The following is a 19076-nucleotide window of genomic DNA, read 5'->3' as shown; positions in this document are numbered from 1 at the left end:
GTAAAAGAATGCTAGTTAGGCATCTTGCATCTGTCTCTGACTGTCATATTATGTGCCTACAGTTTCTCTAGACATGCTGGTTGGAATATCTACAAGGTGTGTCATTTAATGCAGTTTTAAATGTGATCCAGAGGAATACAGGTTTAGAGGAAGTATAAATTTAAAATGTTAAATTTACTTTCACAACTCATAAATTAATATATATTGGAGAAAGCAGGTAACAAGAAACTATGTTCTTGCTAGAGATGAGGATATGAGTATTAAGGCTGCACCATTGCACCTTAGAAGTTAGGACATGGCCACATTCTTCATAGGTAATCTCATCTGCTTACAAACTTATTCTTCTCTAATGTTTATCCTTTACTACTTGAGAAAACAGTGTTTTTTATTCTTCTTGGATTATGATATCTATGTCAGTAGTCATGAGATTACATTTAAATAGTCACTCATTTCAGACATTGCAACTAGGGTTTTGTCAGAACATACCAAGGAAAAAAAGGTTTTATAGATGTCCAGTCCTGTGACCAGGACAATTCCTCAACCACAAGTGTTTAGATATTATGATTATCCTCCATTAAAGAATCTTGTTGAATTATTCATCCTATTATACAGGTTAAGTACTCAGTTACAAAGGGAGGAGCATATTTGAATTTAGTGATAAAAAGGCTTGCTCTATTGCCCATGATTGCACTGAAATGTGACTTACTGAGAAGGGTTCTCTGTGCCTGTTCATTGCCTTCAGTGTTCTAGTAGACAGGTTCTGTCTACTATACTCATTGTATATTGTTAATCTAAAGCAAAGACAATCACAACAACCCACAGTTTGACCAGTTTACATTTATTATGGTAGTGCTTTTCATTTTTGCTTCATTTGGGATTTTGTTCACTCTATTCTCCCATTATTGTGTAGGCAAGTCAACTTATTGGGGAAGCATACTTTCATTACAATATCAAAATATATAGTACATTCACTGTCCTAAACTCCAGGTGGCAAAATATAAAATCCCACTCAAGATCATTTCCCCTAGTATCTTAGGTGAAAGGACACACTATGGTGCCTTTAAATTTACATTTTCTATAAATGAGAAATTCCCTAATGTTTTCAAAGCATAGTAAGCAGTGGGTGATCATACTGCTCTAGAGGAAAGAATTGATCACAATGATATCTCTACTCAAAGATTAATCTTGGATTGAAGAAAAGAGTAAGAGTAGAGAAGTTCATATCAGAAAATAAACAGGAGACTTGATTTTTATTTTTCATTGAAATTAAGTAGATAATTTGGAAATGAAAAATGCAGCAGGACTATTGGCTTTTCCAAAGTAAGAAAGAAACGGGTTGTGTTGGGTTGAGATATCATATGTTTCTGCAATAAAAATATACCATAGAAGAAAATTCTGAGACAAAAAAAAGTAAATAGGAAGAGTGAAAGGCAAAGTTGTCTTTTGATTATGATACCATGGCCTACTGATTTATCCTATGCTTGATGAGCATGGACATTTTCAGGCTTTCTTCCAATTCATCTACTATTGCAATCTCTGAGGTAGCATGATTTCCTCAGCCAAAATTCTGTACTAAAAGTTTCAAACTTGGACAAACAATCCAGTCAGGAAGTTGATACTTTAGCTCGTGCTGTCTTTTGGCTGAAATCATGGTGCCTCTGGCTAGAGGAGAAGATCCAAAATATATTTTTCACGTGTTTTTAAGCAGAACACAGGGCCTCAGATGCAAAGCCTTAGGGAAGAGAGTTCCAAAACTCTCATCGACAGTGGAGGAAGTGTCCTGAAAAAAAAAAGTGTGGGTAATTAATGTGACAGCTGCACTCACTAACAGTCAGAAGCACAAAATGTGCACAAACATGTGAATTAAATATATACTTACTGGGCATCACTGAACATGTCTCTGTCTGTTTTTTGGATGGACAGATATTCATCTTAATAGGATGTTCTGGATTTTTACCTTTGGGCTCCTATGTATTCCCATTTTTGTCTGTGCCTTTACTGACATTGAATGCTATGTAACATGCAGTGATTATTTTTACCGTGAAGGAGATGTGACAATTGGTGCATTTTTCCCTCTTCATATTTATTTCACAACAAACAAAGATCTTGATGAATATATGCCATACGAATACCAAGACTATGCTATACAGTAAGTATAATTATTTATTCTAAGAATTCAGAATTCTTATGACTTATTAGGTACAGGGAAGAAAACTTGCTTTAGTTTTTCAAAATCCTTCTTTTCCATTAAAAAATCCCTTGAAGTATATTTTCTTGTGTACTTCTTTTCCTCCTTAAAGGAAAAGAGGTAATTTTGATATTATAGATTTTGATTTCCCTGTTGTTATTCAATATACATGATCTTCTGTCAGGTGTGGGTCACCAGATAATTTGAATATTTTCAGTGTTATGATTTCAGAGTATGGATATGTTATTCTAAGAATTACCTTGAACTTCTTGATGTCTAGATATACTTGAGGGAAGAGAAGATGTAACTGAGTTAAGAGACACTTGAGTGCCTAGAATGTTGCTAGAATGACAAATACTGACTTTTTACACAGCTGACTTCAAAGAGGACACTCACCATTAAAATTTGTGAGTACTTTCTCATCTAGACATGGCTTTTTCTAATTTTTCTTTTCTTTTTTCATTTAATTGTTTTGGTTTTGTCATTTTGTCCTTAAGTTTTTAATTCTCAGACAGATGCAAAATTTTTATCTGCTTCCCATATGTTTCTAGTGCTTTTCCTCCTTTCTGTGTACGTGTTTCCAAAATACACTATCTTGGAGGACAGCCACTTAAGGGCATTTTTTAATTTTCTGAAATCTGCAGTATTAAGAAATAGCATGAGAGAAGTCTGATTTCCTAGGGAACTAATGACAAGAATTAGGTTATTTCTCTTTATAGAGAAGATAAGCTGTGCTTATATAAAGTATATATCTAGAATTTCAATTGATCTCTATGGATCAATAGTAAAAGACCATGAAGTAGAAAAATAGACCTTGTAAATATTTGGGAACACATGAGAAAATCAGTAGGAAGAAAATGGATAAGAAGAAAGAAAACATACTTATAAATATGAATTGTGCTCAGTGTCACATCGCTGTTTAATTATTAAATCCTTGGTGTGGTTTTTAGTAAAAAAAAAAAAATCAAAGACAGTAGACAAAGAAATATGTTCAGAAGGAAAAACTCATTCATTTTGTAGTCAAAATTTATATAGCCAAAAGGAAAATTAAAGAAGTTCATTACTGGAAAGATGTATTTTCATTATAAAATATTAACAATCTTGTAAAATTCACAGACATATTTTTCTCCATGCTCTTATATTGGTGTTATATTTTCCCTAGTAAGAGAGTAGAAAAATGGAGCTGCTGCAAATTTTCTAAGACATGTCTCTGGTATCTATAAGTGATCCAAGATGGCTTTGTCCATTTTATCCTTCTGTGTTTTAACAGTGAAAATATTTCTACCCCTAAATATATTTTTATCCTGAGTACATTTCTCCACTCTTGCCTGTGACCTCATAATTGAAGTATCTGTTTCCATCAGTTGCAGCCCTGTAATCTTTCCTTCAGACACAGTCACAATGGCCATTGAGTATACTCTAAATCTTTTCATGGAAGTCTATCATGTATTGGGGCTCTGTTCACTTTTTTTGAAGGACAACTCTGGTGTCTACTTTACTGTGTTCAGTGATATTTTGTCATCTACACTTTATTTTTTAACTGGCACTTGGGTTGTGTTTTCTAGCTCCATTTTTCTCTGGGCAATTAATAAAGAAGCTTTAATATATAGAAGTAATATCCAGCATAGCTGGAAACACAAACACAAACAGCACATCAAGTGTGTACAACTTTCTATGATTTTAAAGATTTTATCATGGTTTGCTTAGGTGAGTGTTTATAGAAGTCATTGAAAACACAGTGGAAAATTTTCTACCAGTTACCTCAAACTATCACTTGCAGAAATAGATAAAGATTACAGAAATATGTTTAGAAAATATCTAGACCTTTGCAGGTAAATTTACTTTTAAATTAACAGAATAAGAAATTATTAAACTGCATGATGTTTCAAATTTATCTGGCTCTAATTGAATAAGTAAATAATTCATGAAGTATTCTCTAATTTTCAATATAAGTTAACTGATGTAGTAAGCATGTAGAAATAATACAAGAAATTTCTCAGAATTCTGAACTTATCTGCAGATTTTTCTGCATGTTCTGTTAGTATCATTATTCTAATAAGAATCTTGTAAATAACCACTCATTAAGATTTTTCTTTAGTATTCATTAGCTTGTACCTTTATTAAGCTATTATTACCAATTTCTTTTTTATTTTTTATTGGATATTTTCTTTATTTATATTTCCAAAGCTATCCCCTTTCTTGATGTACACCCCTCTTGTAAAGACCCTGTTCCATCCACCCTCCCCCTGTTTCTATGAGGGTGTTCCTCAACTCACATACACACTCCGACATCCCACCTTTAACTCTCCTACACTAGGGCATCTATTGAGCATTCTTAGGACAAAGGACATCTCCTCCCATTGATGCCTTACAAGGCCATCAGCTGCTACATATGTAGCTAGAGCCATGTGTACTCCTTGGTTAAAGACTTAGACCCTGAGTGTTCTAGAGGATTGGTTCTTGACATTGTTTTTCTTCCTATGGGGTTGCAAAGCCCTTCAACTCCTGAGGTCCTTTCTCTAAGTCCTCTATTGGAGACCCTATGCTTAGTCCAATGGTTGGCTGTGAGCATCTGTCTCTGTATTTTTAAGGATCTGGCAGGGCCACTCAGGAGACTGCTAGATTATGCTCCTGTCAGCATGCACTTCCTAGAATCCACAATAGTGTCTGGGTTTGGTAACTGTATATGGGATGAATCCCCAGGTGGGACAGTCTCTGGATGGCCTTTCTTTCAGACTCTGCTCTACAATTTATCTCCATCTTGATCCTGTGAGTATTTTGTTTTACTTCTAAGAAGGACCAAAGCACCCACACTTTGGTCTTCCTTCTTCTTTAGCTTCATATGGTCCGTGAATTGTATCTTGAGTGTTTGGAGCTTTGGGGCTAATATCCACTTATCAGTGAGTACAGACTGTACATGTGTGTTCTTTTGTGATTCAGTGACCTCACTCAGGATGATATTTTCTAGTTCCATCCATTTGCCTAAGAATTTCACAAATTCATCATTTTTAATAGCTGAGTAGAACTCAATTGTTGAAATATACCACAAGTCTGTATCCCCTCCTACGTTGAAGAATATCTGGGTTATTTCCAGTTTCTAGCTATTACAAATGAAGCTGAAATGAACATAGTGGGTCATGTGTCCTTATTACATGTTGAAGCATATTCTTGGTATATGCCCAGGAATGGTATAGCTGGGTGCACAGCTAGTACTATGACCAAATATCTGAGGAACTGCCAAACTGATTTCCAGAGTGGTTGAACCTGCTTTCAATCATACCAGCAAAGGAGGAGTGTTTCTCTTTATCTACATCATTGCCAGCACCTGCTGTCACCTCAGTTTTTGATCTTAGCCATTCTGGCTGGTGTGAGGTGGAATCTCAGTGTTGTTTTGATTTGCATTTCCCTGATGATTAAGGATTTTGAACATTTCTTTAGGTACTTTTCAGCCATTCGATATTCCTCAGTTGAAAATTCTTTGTTTAGCACTATACTCTATTTTTTAATTTGGTTATTTGAATCTCAGGAGTCTACCTTCTTGTGTTCTTTGTATATATTGGATGTTAGCCCTCTACCTGCTATAGGATTGGGAAAGATATTTTCTCAATCTGTTGGTTGCTGTTTTGTCATATTGACAGTGTTCTTTGCTTTATAGAAGCTTTGCAATTTTATGAGGTGAGATTTATCAATTCTTGATCTTAGAGCAAAAGCTATTGGTGTTCTGTTCAAGAAAAGTTCCCCTGTGCCTATGTGTTCAAGGCACTTTGGGCTCTTTCCTCTATACTTTTCAGTGTATCTGTTATTATTTTCATATTCTCTAAAACAGTTGTAGAAATTTTATCTCATATTTCTTGGTGTGGTGTTTAGTTTTATGTCAACTTGACACATCCTATAGTCATTATAGAGGAGGAAGACTCTATTGAGTAGCTGCCTCAATGAGATCAGGGAATAGGCAGTGTCGTAGGGTCTTTTCTTAATCATTCATTGATGTGGGAGTGTCCATTCCATTGTTGGTTGAGTGCCTCTTCTGCAACTGTGTTTTTTGGTTTCCATAAGAAAGGAGACTGAACAGTGACCAAACCACAAAAAAAAAAAAAAAAAAAATCAGCATTGCTCCATGACCAGTGGATAAGCTCCTGTGTGAAGAATCCTGACCTACTTGAGTACCTGTCATGACTTCCTCCAATAATGAACAGCAATGAATAAGTATAAGCTAAATATGCTGCAATGTTTTGTACTAACTTGAGACATGCTAAAGTCATCTGAAAGTGGGAACATCCGTTAAGAAAATGTTCCCATAATAGTGTGTTGTAGGAAAACTCGTAGTGTTATTGCTCAGCCCACTGTGGGTGAAGCCATTCTGAAGCTGGCAATCGAGAACTCTATAAGAAAGCAGGATGAGAAATACATTATGAGCAAGCCAGTAAGTAGAACCCCATTGTGATCTCTGTATCATCTCCTGCCTCCCCATTTTGGCCTAGTTGTATATGCTGTCCAGATGTCTTTGAGTGATGGATTATTTTGTGCAGATATTCAGCTAACAAAGCCTTTCCTCCCCATCTTGCTTTTGGTCATTGTGTTTCATCACAATAATATAATTACCATAAAGATAAAGTATCAAAGAAAATTGTGTTGCACTTAAACAGTTTTAATGGCACATATGAATTGTACATATTTATAAAATACTGTCTTTTCTCAAAATATGAATCTAAAATAAATCTTGAAAATAACAACCCTATCTCCTTGTCATTGAATTATGGTGATAAGCTTGGGTCATGCTGCTTCATCATGAAATATGTAGTGGTGGTTGCATTAGATAATGTGTTTGTAAGCCTTTGCTTACCTGTATGAAATTGTCAAAATGATACATATCATGTATATATATATATATATATATATACATATATATATATACATATATATATACATATATATATACATATATATGCATTTAAATCTATACAGCCTACTGACAAAAATTATATTTATTTTTCTTGTTTCTCACAATTTTGACAAAATGCCCCTATGTTAGACATATGTTTTTTAACTTTGTGTGCCTCAAAAAGCATTTAATTATTTACTGGTTTCACACAAAACATTTTGACCATATTCTCCCATACCACTCCATTCTCTCATCTCCTCTCTTTTGATCCTTATCTTCTTACCAAAGTAATTTGTTTCTTAGATTTTTAAGAGTCAAGTACAGTTTGTTTTCTATAAGTACTACGGTCACTGGAACTTTGCTTTGAGTGTGGCTGACTTCCTAAGAGTCACAACAGTGAAGAAATTAACAATCAAATACAGTAACTATCAAATCTCAACAGTAACTTGGCTCACAGTGACATTTCATGCTTATATCCTCCGTGTGATATTTTGTCTTGTTTGAGCACACATGGTCTTCTATGTGCTTTCATATTGATCATGGGCTCAAAAGTGCAACTCTTGTGGACTGAAAATAATGTTTCCTTTCAGTCATCTACAAGTTCTGATCTTTAATATTCACACTTCTTTTTTGCCATGATTGCTCAGCCTTTTAGGGAGGGGTATGATATCTAACCCATTTATGGATTAGCACTTTATATTCTATTATTATCTGTACCATAATCAGTCTGAGGTTTATGTATTATTTGCCATTTACTATAAAAAGAATTTATGAGGAGGGCTGATGGATGCACTAATTGATGGGTACATCAATAAGTCATTAGTGATTGATTTTGTACTTTAGCATAATAAGAGTATTAAATTATCCCTGTGTATCTATGACTTAACCTTAAACACAGAGTCTTGCCAATTTTATAGTGCAATGCATGTTTTCTATGCTATGGAGTGAATCTTACATTAAGTTAGAAAGAGATTGGATCTATCTGTAACATGTGTGCCCATTTTAGTACCAGATGGTCTATCAGATAAACTCAGTCATTACTATATCCCTCATAGTTCACAGGTTGGTGAGAATGGTGATTATTTTATTTTCCTTGGTAGCAGGCATAGCATCTTACAGCCCTATGAAATGTACCTAGGAGAAATAAAGTAGGTGGGTTACTACATGATTTCTCCATGTTTTGTGATTCAAGTATGTAGTGTCCTCAGCAATGGAGTCTTTCCATCAAGTCCTACAGGATCCAATCTTGTATATATATTCTGATATATATTCTAGATGAAGAGTATGAAAGATGTATGATATTTGACTTTCCTAATATGACTCAGAATTGTGATTCTAATTATATCGAATTTCACTGTGATATACAAACTCATGGTGTGGATAATTTTGGTTTCTAGTGGTTTTGACTTGAGAATATTTTTTATTATTCTTGAATCGTATTTTACACTCCAGTCCTCATTCCCTCCTGGTCTGTCCCTTCACCACATCCTATCCAATAGCTCCCGCCTTGTGTTCAAGAGAATGTCCCCACCCACCACCACTCACTCCCACCCCACCAGACCTCCCCACTCCCTGGGGGATGGCCACATCTCTCAAAGGTTAGGTGCTTATCTCTCACTGAAGCCAGACTTGGCAGAACTCAGCTGTATAAGGTAGATCAGTTTATGAGATATATCAGTGGTCCAGTTCTGTTGAGTATGCTGGACTTTCCATGGGGCCGCCCTCTTCCTCAGTGTTCTCCAAAATACATTTTTACATAAAATCTTTTCATACCTACTCTTTGTACTATTTTAGTCGTTGTAGTCTCTCCTGCTCTTTATGAGTCCTGTGAATGCCATAATTCAATCCTAATAAATAAGACTGTGTCCTTACATATTTGTTTTAAATTATGATACACATGGGGTCTTTGTTTTATTTTATAATTGGAAAAATCCACTTAGATTGAAAGAAACACACTTTAGGTCATGCAATCTATATATTTCAGCAGCTTCCCAGAAAAAGGAGTATAGAGGAGGGAGAAACAAAGACAATATTCTTTGACCTGTCTTACATGTCAAATATTTGGCATACCAGCAGCTACATGAATGGAAAAAAAAGAATTTTAGAAAAGTAGTGGTGAAGTACAAAGTATCTGAGATGCAAATATTCATTGAAGCAAAAAAGAAAAAGACAAAAACAAAAGTTTAAAAAAAGTGACTATTCTTCAGTTGAAAATTATTTTTAGCTTTGTACCCCATTTACAATGGGGTTATTTGAATTTCTGGACTTCAATTTCTTGAGCTCTTTGTATATATTGGATATTAGTCCGCTATCAGATTTAGGATTGGTAAAAATTCTTTCCCAATCTGTTGGTGGCCTTTTTGTCTTATTGGCAGATTCTTTTGCCCTACAGAAGCTTTGCAATTTTATAAGGTCCCATTTGTCGACTCATGATCTTACAGCACAGGCCATTATAGTTCTGTTTATGAATTTTTTCCCCTGTGCCCATATTTTCGAGGGTTTCCCCCACTTTCTCCTCTATCAATTTCAGTGTCTCTGGTGTTATGTGGAGTTCTATGGTCCACTTAGACTTGAGATTTGTACAAGGAGATAAGAATGGATCAATTCTCCTTCTTCTCCATGATAACCACCAATTGTGTCAGCACCATTTGTTGAAAATGCTGTCTCTTTTCAACTGGATGGTTTTAGCTCCCTTGTCAAAATCAAGTGACCATAAGTGTGTGGGTTCATTTCTGGGTCTTCAATTCTATTCCATTGATCTACCTGTCTGTCACTGTACCAGAACCATGCAGTTTTTATCACAATTGCTCTGTAAAATGACAGAATTCTGTAGAAAACGTCTACATCTAAAGATGCCTTGTTTGTTCTTTTAAGAATGTTTAGTGGAGAAATATTCTCCTTCCCTATGTATATAAAACATAATGCTTCTTTTCTATATAAATCTTGAAAATATCTAATAAAAATTTTTTATCCAATTGAAGAACAATTAACTAAATATAATCTTAAGGGAACAGCTTTAGGAATAGCATGCTTTGACACTAAAATTGCATGTTCTTCCTCGGTCTGTGGGTCTTTGGCATCATCAAAGGTCTAACTTTTTTCTCTTAACACATTATTATGAGAGAAATCAACAGTTGCCTAACAAGGTAAAGTCCTATAGGTTCAAGTTGAGGACCTGAGCTCAGACACCCCAAAGATCATGGGTATACCTTTATTATCTAACACTTATATGGAGTATAGAATAGGCAGAGGTTATTCCCTGAAAGTTTTCTGACTAGAGTTCCAGGCTTATGTGCTGAAAACAATAAAAGAATTGTGAACTCATTGAACATGGTATTATCTCTCCTATGCAGCACTGGGAAAGGAAAGGTTAAAAAGTCTTAATAATTTTGAGGTCAAATTTGTTTACAGAGTGTGCTCCAGGCCAGCCAAGGTTACATGGTCAAAATCTGTCCTAATCAGTTAAATAAATACTGTGTTATTAATTAAACAAATGATGAGGAGATACCACTAAGAGTGTGGACAGAACATGGATGTTCTTCTCTGCCTTGCATTCATAGTTCATGAAACTGATGAATTTAAACTGCACTGAACCTCACATCTACATAAATGAAACATATATAACCCATAAATACATACAAAAATGAAAAATATTAAAGTGTAGTTTGATATAAATTAACCTCATCTGTTGAGAGGCAGAGACAGGAAGATCTCCATTAGTTCCACATCAGCAAGTTCTACAGAGTGTGTTCCAGACCTCCCTGTTACAAAGTCATAGAATTCACACCTTTGGAAATATATTGTTTGAATTAATTTTGTGCTAATTTTTAAGGTGGCTCCTGTCACAGAGAAGTGGGTGATTGGATCAACATATATTGTCCTTTCAAATTTATAGAGACTAAAAGGGCAAGATCCAAACCACAAGAGTTCTGAAGTTTTTCAGAACCTAATTCCTTATTCACAGACAGTTATTTTTCCATATAAGAAAGATAAATAAAGCAATATGATGATAATCTAGAGTCCCTGAGATAATAATTAGTGAGTATAGGATATTTCTAATCTCATCTGCTTAAAACACACATTCTAATTCCAGGAATTCATGAGAAGATATTATAATAATGATTTCATAGAAACATTGGCATTTAAATTACAAAACCACTGCATTAAATAAAAAAGTTGTACGATCTATGGGTTTCTCCTGTATAATTTTATGAAATCTGTGCAGGTATAAGTTTAAGAACTACCCGTTTGTTCTGGCCCTGGTGTTTGCTATTGAAGAGATCAACAGAAACCCTGATCTTCTACCCAATACAACCATTGGATATGATATCTATAATATTCCATATAATGAAAAGAATATTCTTCGTAGTATTTTTCTTTGGCGCACAAGGATAAATAATCCCCTTCCTAATTGTTACTGTGGACACAAGAGAAAGTCACCTGTTGTAATCACAGGACCATCATGGTCAGCATCTGCCCAAATTGGAACATTTCTACAACTCTATAAAATACCTCAGGTGAGGAATGGGATGTGGAACCTAGGAGACAAGTATCCTTTTTGACATTATAAGTGTCTGTAAATTTAAATTAGTGGCACTGTAGTTAATCACCTATCAAAGGAAAGTATGGATATACTTTATATTAAATTCATATTTACATTACTAAGAGTGAAAGTAGAGGTGGGTAAGACCAGCTATGTAATTGCAATTTGAGACCTGTCAGCAATTTTTTGGAAAGAATGTAATGGGTTTACAGGACAAGTCCATCTTCATCTTGACTCTTTCTACCTTTTGATTTAAGACTAAGACTGTGTCTGATGCCAATGTATTTTGTTATCTCTTCAGGTCACCATTGGCCCTTTTGATTCTATCTTGAATGACCAAGGTCAGTTTAATTCTCTCTATCAGATGTCCCCCAAGGACACATCTCTGTCACTTGCTATAGTCTTTTTGTTGCATCAATTCAGATGGTCCTGGGTTGGTCTGATCATCCCAGATGATCACAGAGGGACTGAGATACTATCAGACTTAAGTGAAAATATGGAAAGCCATGGTATCTGCATAGCCTTTTTGAAAATTATCTCTAGTGCATGGAATGCATTTTCCAATGAGATATGGAAAAAGATGGATAATATTGAGGAATCATCAGCAAATGTCATAGTTATTTATGGAGACATTATTTCTGTACAAGGTTTAATGCGACATATTGCACAACTGTTAGTGACATGGAAAGTTTGGGTCTTGACCTCTTCATGGGATGTTGATACCTACTCTGATTATTTTATGGTAGAGTCATTTCATGGGAGTCTAGTTTTTTCACACCACCATGAAGAGATGGTTGAGTTTATAAATTTTGTCCAAACAGTTAATCCTAACAAATACCCAGAGGACAACTATCTTCCTAAATTTTGGCATTTGTTTTTCAAGTGCTCATTTTCTGAATTTGATTGTCAACTTTTGGAGAACTGCCAACCCAATGCTTCTTTGGATTTACTTCCAAGACACCATTTTGACCCAGCCATGAGTGAAGAAGGCTACAATATATACAATGCTGTGTATGCTGTTGCCTATAGTCTCCATGAGATGAATCTTCAACAAATACAGACCCAACCATATGCCAAAGGTGAAGAAATGGTATTCTTCCAGTGGCAGGTAATATATATTACTGTGTTATATAATGTCAACTATGTAGCCTTTTTTATTATTTCTTTAGGCATTCAAATTGAGCATCACATATTTTAGACTAAGCTGTCAATAAGCAATGGAGGGAATATTGTTTCTCTGGAGGTAAATGCTAAATCCCAAGTAAATGTTCTTTATGAATAGAGTGCCAGGAACAAGAACAAACTTAAGTTAATATTGAATTATGTAAAACATTATCTAACAAATTTCTTCATAATATCTTCAGTGTGAAAAGTTGATATTTCCCATATTTATTTCTTAGGGAAGAGGACAGAGCAGTAAATCTTTTTGTGTTAAAATGCTCCTGCGCATATATAACAGAGTATTATAAAGTGAAAGATCAGTTTAAAGTAAACTTCAGACTTTTAGGCCCTCTTTTTAAGGACAGAAGCTCTATTCCACAAGTGAATAGGTTGGGTAAGCTTATTAAAGAAATATGAATTTGTTCAATCAGTGAAAATTGGTGTCTTGGTGACTTAGCTGTATTTAGTTCAAAGATTTATCTTGTGCAGAATGAGATCTTTGAAATTTAATGCACATCAATTCAAGTATCTTTTATCTATTCAACATCTTTGATTGCTCCTTTAACAATGATTCTTATCACCTGGGCTTATAAGAGTTGGGGTCCAGGGATCAATACTACCAGTTGTTAGGGTTCCTTGGGAGAAGATAACATTTCAGTGAGAGAGGAGACCCAGGCATCATTGTCAGGGGAATCACCAAGCTCTGTCTAACTAGCAGTCTGGTATGTTCTTCATTTATACAGGTTCCACAGAAGAAAGACAGCCTAATCATTATCGAAGAAATACAGATTGTATCATTTTGTCTCCAACCATGTTTTTTTTTTATTTTTCATTACATCTTTGGTTTTAGAAGATCAATGAAAATTAGAACGTACAAATAGACGAGATATTATTTTTATTATCTACCCTAGAACTACATTTCAAAGATTTTAAGGAATGTCTCCAGCAAAGCAAACATATTTATTGTATGACAGCCTGCATTTAAGATGGCAGTATATTTGCAGTTTTAAAGCCCTCCACACAAAGAAAATATCTGAACTGGTTGTTACATGAATAGTAATCACTAATATGTAATGTTTTATTTATATAATTTTATTGTGTCTCCACTTTTACAAATAGTAAAAGTATATTTTAGTCAATCTATCTTGTTTAGTGAGTTCTATCTGTCCATGTGTATATGGTATATGATTCCCTATGCTAAAGCTACATTTTCAGAAAGCTCTAAGTGTATTGTAAAAAAAAAATGGTCTTGATTCAGTTACCAGTTCTCCTGGCCAGTAAGAGTTTGTCTAAAATTTCTAAGTTTAACTTGTTCCATCTATAATATTTAGGTGTGCTTAGGGGCATATACCCAAGAAGATCCCTGGAGTCATGGCCTCATTTATACTTTTTATAGGTTTGTGCTTATTCATGCTTATCATGAGCTCTAGGACATAAGGAACACTTCCAAATAGTGCCAAATACAATTATTTCCTTAGAAAGCAGAAGGAATATTAAGTTTGTGATTTTCCTAACAATTTAGACATAGTTTTCTCAGGAAACAACATATAATAAATCATAATGCAAAAAGTTTCCAAGAATGCAAGAGGGAGAGACCAAAACCAAAAGAGAAACTGAAGGAGAGTGATTCAGGCATTTGGTTTACCTTTGTTGGAACTGTGACAAACAGCTGTCCTGGCTTCATGACTTTCACTATTTCCACTGGAAATGGCTGTTTCAAATGAGATTCTTTGTAATACTTTTAAAAAATCTTTTATTACATCCTATGTTTTACAACATATGTTTTTGCATTCATTTTAGCTTCACCCTTTCCTAAAGAACACGATAATGAGAAGTCATGTGAGAAGACACACAGCAACGCATGGGGGAAGAAACTTAGATGAGCAATATGACATTCTTAATTTTTGGAATTTTCCTAGTGGTCTTGGGTTAAAGGTGAAAGTAGGAACCTATTCTCTAAGTGCTCAACAGGGTCCACAATTCTCTTTATATGAACAGATGATACAGTGGCCTACAGGGTTTACAAAGGTGAGTTGTGACTTCCCTCAATCCTTTGACCTTTCATAAATACTAAGATAAATCTCAGGATGTCATGACCATTGAACTCTCACTCAGTACCAACAACCACTGAACTACCAATAAGGATCTTCACTTAAAAACAGATAACAGAGACTATTACTAATTCCTTGACTCTGATCAATGGATGTGTTCATTTTAACTTTGTTATGCCCTTATATTTTTTTAAAATTAGACTGTCTAATATTTACTGCCTCAGAGTAATAATAGGTTCATTTTGTCACCAAGATGTAGAAATTACAGGAAGGTAAGGCAGCATTTTACTTTCCCAGGCTCTAAAAAGGGTTAATGGTATAACAATCTGTGTGATTGTGTGTGTGTGTGTGTGTGTGTGTGTGTGTGTGTGTGTGTGTGTGTGTGTTTAATGTTTGAATTGCTACTTCATGTAAATTATCAAAAAAAGCAACTGAGGAGAAGATAGGTTGTTCTTGCTGATTCTGTTAGCACTCATTATATTGGGGCAAAGGATGTTTTAAAAGCCAGAGGAGGTGATGAAAACGTTTTCATAGACTAGAATTAGAGTGAAGTTGGAGATGAAAATGTGGTTGCTCACTCCTATCATATTTACATTCTGTGAATGACAGTAGCCAACTTTTCGTGGTTTTTCTTATCTCTGGTAGGTGCAAGTATAAAACAATTCATGGAGATGCCTGTGATTTACTTCCATAATGAATCCAAGACCTGTAAAATTGTCAGTCAACATTAACAACCACTTTCAATATAAGAGTTCCCACTAGTAGCCAGTAAGCATGGAGAACAATTAAATCTAAATGCATGTCATGACTTTCTTGATCACTACTTTAAACACATATACTTATTAACGTCTTCAGGTGCGACCAAGACTTAAATATGTGGGTTGTGTAGCCCAAACCTGATAAAAATAGCAATATCAAAACTTGTTAGATTCAATTGCACGTGTAAGCATTAGAAAAGTAACTAGTCGATTATACACATAAATGCTATATTTACTCAAAAATTTCAGAGAAGCCCAGACATTTGAACTTTTTTTTTTTTTTTTTTTTTTTTTTGGTTTTTCAAGACAGGGTTTCTCTGTATAGCTCTGGCTATCCTGGAACTCATTTTTTAGACCAGGCTGGCCTCAAACTAAAAAGTCTGCCTGCCTCTGACTCAAAAGTGCTGGGATTAAAGGAATATGCAACCACACCCGGCTTGATAATAGCTTTCATTTCTCTTAGATTCCTCAGTCTGTGTGCAGTGAAAGCTGTAGGCCTGGATTCAGGAAAGCTGCCCAGGAAGGCAAGGCTGTCTGCTGCTTTGATTGTATTCCCTGTGCCAACAATGAGATTTCCAATGAGACAGGTAAATACGTGCTTACAGAGAATGTTCTAGCTTGTCCTCGTGAGTCAGATATGCCTAAGCTAATGGGAAAATACTGGCGATAAGTAAAAGATTATCTCTTATTCCCTGTTTAGAAATTTAAGCATTGATCACACACTCTAGATAGTGAAATTATCCTTGAATTACATTGCAGATCCATTGCACATATATTTCCCTGAATACGCACCTTTCCCACAAATTAATAGTCTCTTTCATTTAACCATGGACACAGTGAAATTAGCACCATTTCTTTACTTCTTTAAACAATACTCACTCACAAGTAGGATTCGCTTAACACTAGGATTCCTCACATCCTCTATTTATATTTATTTCCAGTACAGGGTATGTTGCTGTTTTGTTGTTGTTGTTGTTGTTGTTCTTTTACACAGTAGATGACTAAGAAGTTAGGGTTTTTTCTCCAGTACATATATTTAATCTCTGTAATTGTTAGGTTTCTTTTATTTTACTTATTTCAAGTTAGGTATTCATGTAAAGTGTTTGCCTACCTTTTATTGAACATAGATTCTTTTCTCACACAATATAATCTGAATATATTTCCCCTTCCTCCATTTCTCCAGATTCCTTTCCATCTCTTCTCTCATCCAGATCTACTCCTAATCTGTGTCTCATTAGAATTGAACATGTTTCTATGATATACACAGAAAATAGAATAAAATAATGTATATTTTTAAATTTTTTGAAGCTATAGAGGAGAAAACAGTAGAAAAAAATGAAGTTCCAAAGAGCATGCAAGAATCATAGACTCACTTTCATAGTGATCCAATTAAAGCCCCAAACTGAAAGCTCTAGTATATACGCAGAGAACCTAGTGCAGACCTGTGTAGACACTGTGATTCCTGCTGAAGACTCTGGGTGTTCATGTAAGCAGAGCATATTTGTTATACAAAATATTGTTCTTCTGGTGTCCTCTGTTTAATCTGACATCCGTGCACTTTTGCTACAACTTCTATGGAGTATTCTGAATTTGTTTTTTCATTTTAAAGAAAGATTCATTTATTTATTTTATTTTTAACACTGTTTTATTAGATATTTTCTTCATTTACATTTCAAATGCTATTCTGAAAGTCCCCTATACCCTATCCCGGCCCTGCTCCCCAACCCACCCACTCCCACTTCCTGACCCTGGTATTCCCCTTTACTGGGGCATATAATCGTTGAAAGACCATGGGCCTCTTCTCCCAATTATGGAAGACTAGGCCATCTTCTGCTACATATATAGCTAGAGACACAAGCTCAGGGGATAATGGTGAGTTCATATTGCTGTTCCTCCTATAGGGTAACAGACTCCTTCAGCTCCTTGGGTACATTCTCTAGCTCCTCCATTGGGGCCGCTGTGTTGTATCCAATAGATGACTGTGAACATCCACTTATGTAATTGCGAGCTACTGGCATAACCTCAAAAGAGACAGCTATATCAGTGCCCTGTCAGCAAAACCTTGCTGGCATAAGCAATAGTGTCTGGTTTTGGTAGCTGACTATGGTATGGATTCCCGGGTGGGGCAGTCTCTAAATAATCCTTCCTTCCATATCAGATTCCATATCCATAACTTCTTCCATGGATAATTTGTTCCCCATTCTAAGGAAGAAGGAAGTATCCACATGTTGGTCTTCCATATTCTTGAGTTTCATTTGTTTTGCAAATTGTACCTAGGGTATTCTAAGTTTCTGGGCTTGTCTTAGTCAGGGTTTCTATTCTTCCACAAACATCATGACCAAGAAGCAGTTGGGGAGGAAAGGATTTATTCAGCTTACATTTCCACATTACTGTTCATCATTAAATGAAGTCAGGACTGGAACTCAAACAGGTCAGGAAGCAAGAGCTGATGCAGAGGCCATGGAGGGATGTTCTTTACTGGCTTGCTTCCCCTGGCTTGCTCAGCCTGCTCTATTATAGAACCCAAGGCTACCAGACCAGAAATGGTCCTACCCACAAGGGACCTTTCCCCCTTGATCACTAATTGAGAAAATGCCTTACAGCTGGATCTCGTGGAGGCATCTCCCCAACTGAAGCTCCTTTCTCTGTGATAACTCCAGCCTGTGTCAAGTTGACAGACAAAACAAGCCAGTACACTTGACCCCTTGTCAACTGGGCACACAAACACATCACTAGTAAGCCTCAACCCTTAATTCTTATTCATCCCCAAGATCTTAAATAACTTTAAAAGTCCCACAGTCTTTACATATTAAAAGATCAATCCTTTAAAAATATCCAATATCTTTTAAAATCCAAAGTCTTTTTACAATTAAAAGTCTCTTAACTGTGGGATCCACTAAAATATTTTCTTCCTTCAAGAGGGAAAAATATCAGGGCACAGTCACAATCAAAATCAAAAATTAAACTTCAACTGTCCAGAGTCTGGGATCCAACTCACAATCTTCTGGGCTCCTCTAAGGGCTTGGGTCACTTCTCCAGCCATGGCCTTTGTAGCACACATGTTTTGTGCTCCAGCTACCTGTAGTCCACTGCTGCTGCTGTTCTTGGTGGTCATCTCATGGTTCTGGCATCTCTGAAACACTGCTGTCTTTCACTGTAACTTGGCTTCAACAATAGCCACCCATAGATTCTCTTCATGGTGCCAAGCCTCAACCCCTTTGCATAAACCCTTCCGTACTAGGCCTTCAATTGCAACTGAGGCTGCACCTTCACCAATGGCCTTCCATGGCCTCTCACAGTGCCGAGCCTCAGCTGCTATTCATGACCCCTTCATGCGTTCAAAACCAGAACCACCTGGGTAACTCTTACACATTACCAAGTCCAGCCACAGAACAAGGTACAACCTTGACTATCTCTGGAACATAGCCTCTGTGCTCTCAGAAAACACTTTCAAGAAGTTGTCACCTCAGTGATGCTGGTCTCTTCTTAATCA

At 35.7% G+C, this 19076-nt stretch overlaps 1 protein-coding gene across 1 annotated transcript in view; it reads left to right on the top strand.

The window, feature by feature from the left end:
- Nucleotides 1-1940: 1940 nt before the first annotated feature.
- LOC110288875 (vomeronasal type-2 receptor 116-like) overlaps nucleotides 1941-19076 on the top strand; it is a 26110-nt gene continuing 8974 nt past the window's right edge. The window contains exons 1-5 of the mRNA XM_021155116.1: nucleotides 1941-2149; nucleotides 11296-11587; nucleotides 11915-12721; nucleotides 14575-14802; nucleotides 16047-16170. Coding sequence (XP_021010775.1) covers nucleotides 1941-2149; nucleotides 11296-11587; nucleotides 11915-12721; nucleotides 14575-14802; nucleotides 16047-16170 — 1660 coding nt within the window. The remainder of the gene's footprint in view (nucleotides 2150-11295; nucleotides 11588-11914; nucleotides 12722-14574; nucleotides 14803-16046; nucleotides 16171-19076) is intronic.

This window comes from Mus caroli, unplaced genomic scaffold, assembly GCF_900094665.2.
Source record: "Mus caroli unplaced genomic scaffold, CAROLI_EIJ_v1.1 scaffold_14677_1, whole genome shotgun sequence".
NCBI classification, from domain to species: domain Eukaryota; kingdom Metazoa; phylum Chordata; class Mammalia; order Rodentia; family Muridae; genus Mus; species Mus caroli.
Note: the sequence above shows the minus strand (reverse complement) of the source record. Positions and strands in the feature narration are given on the sequence as shown.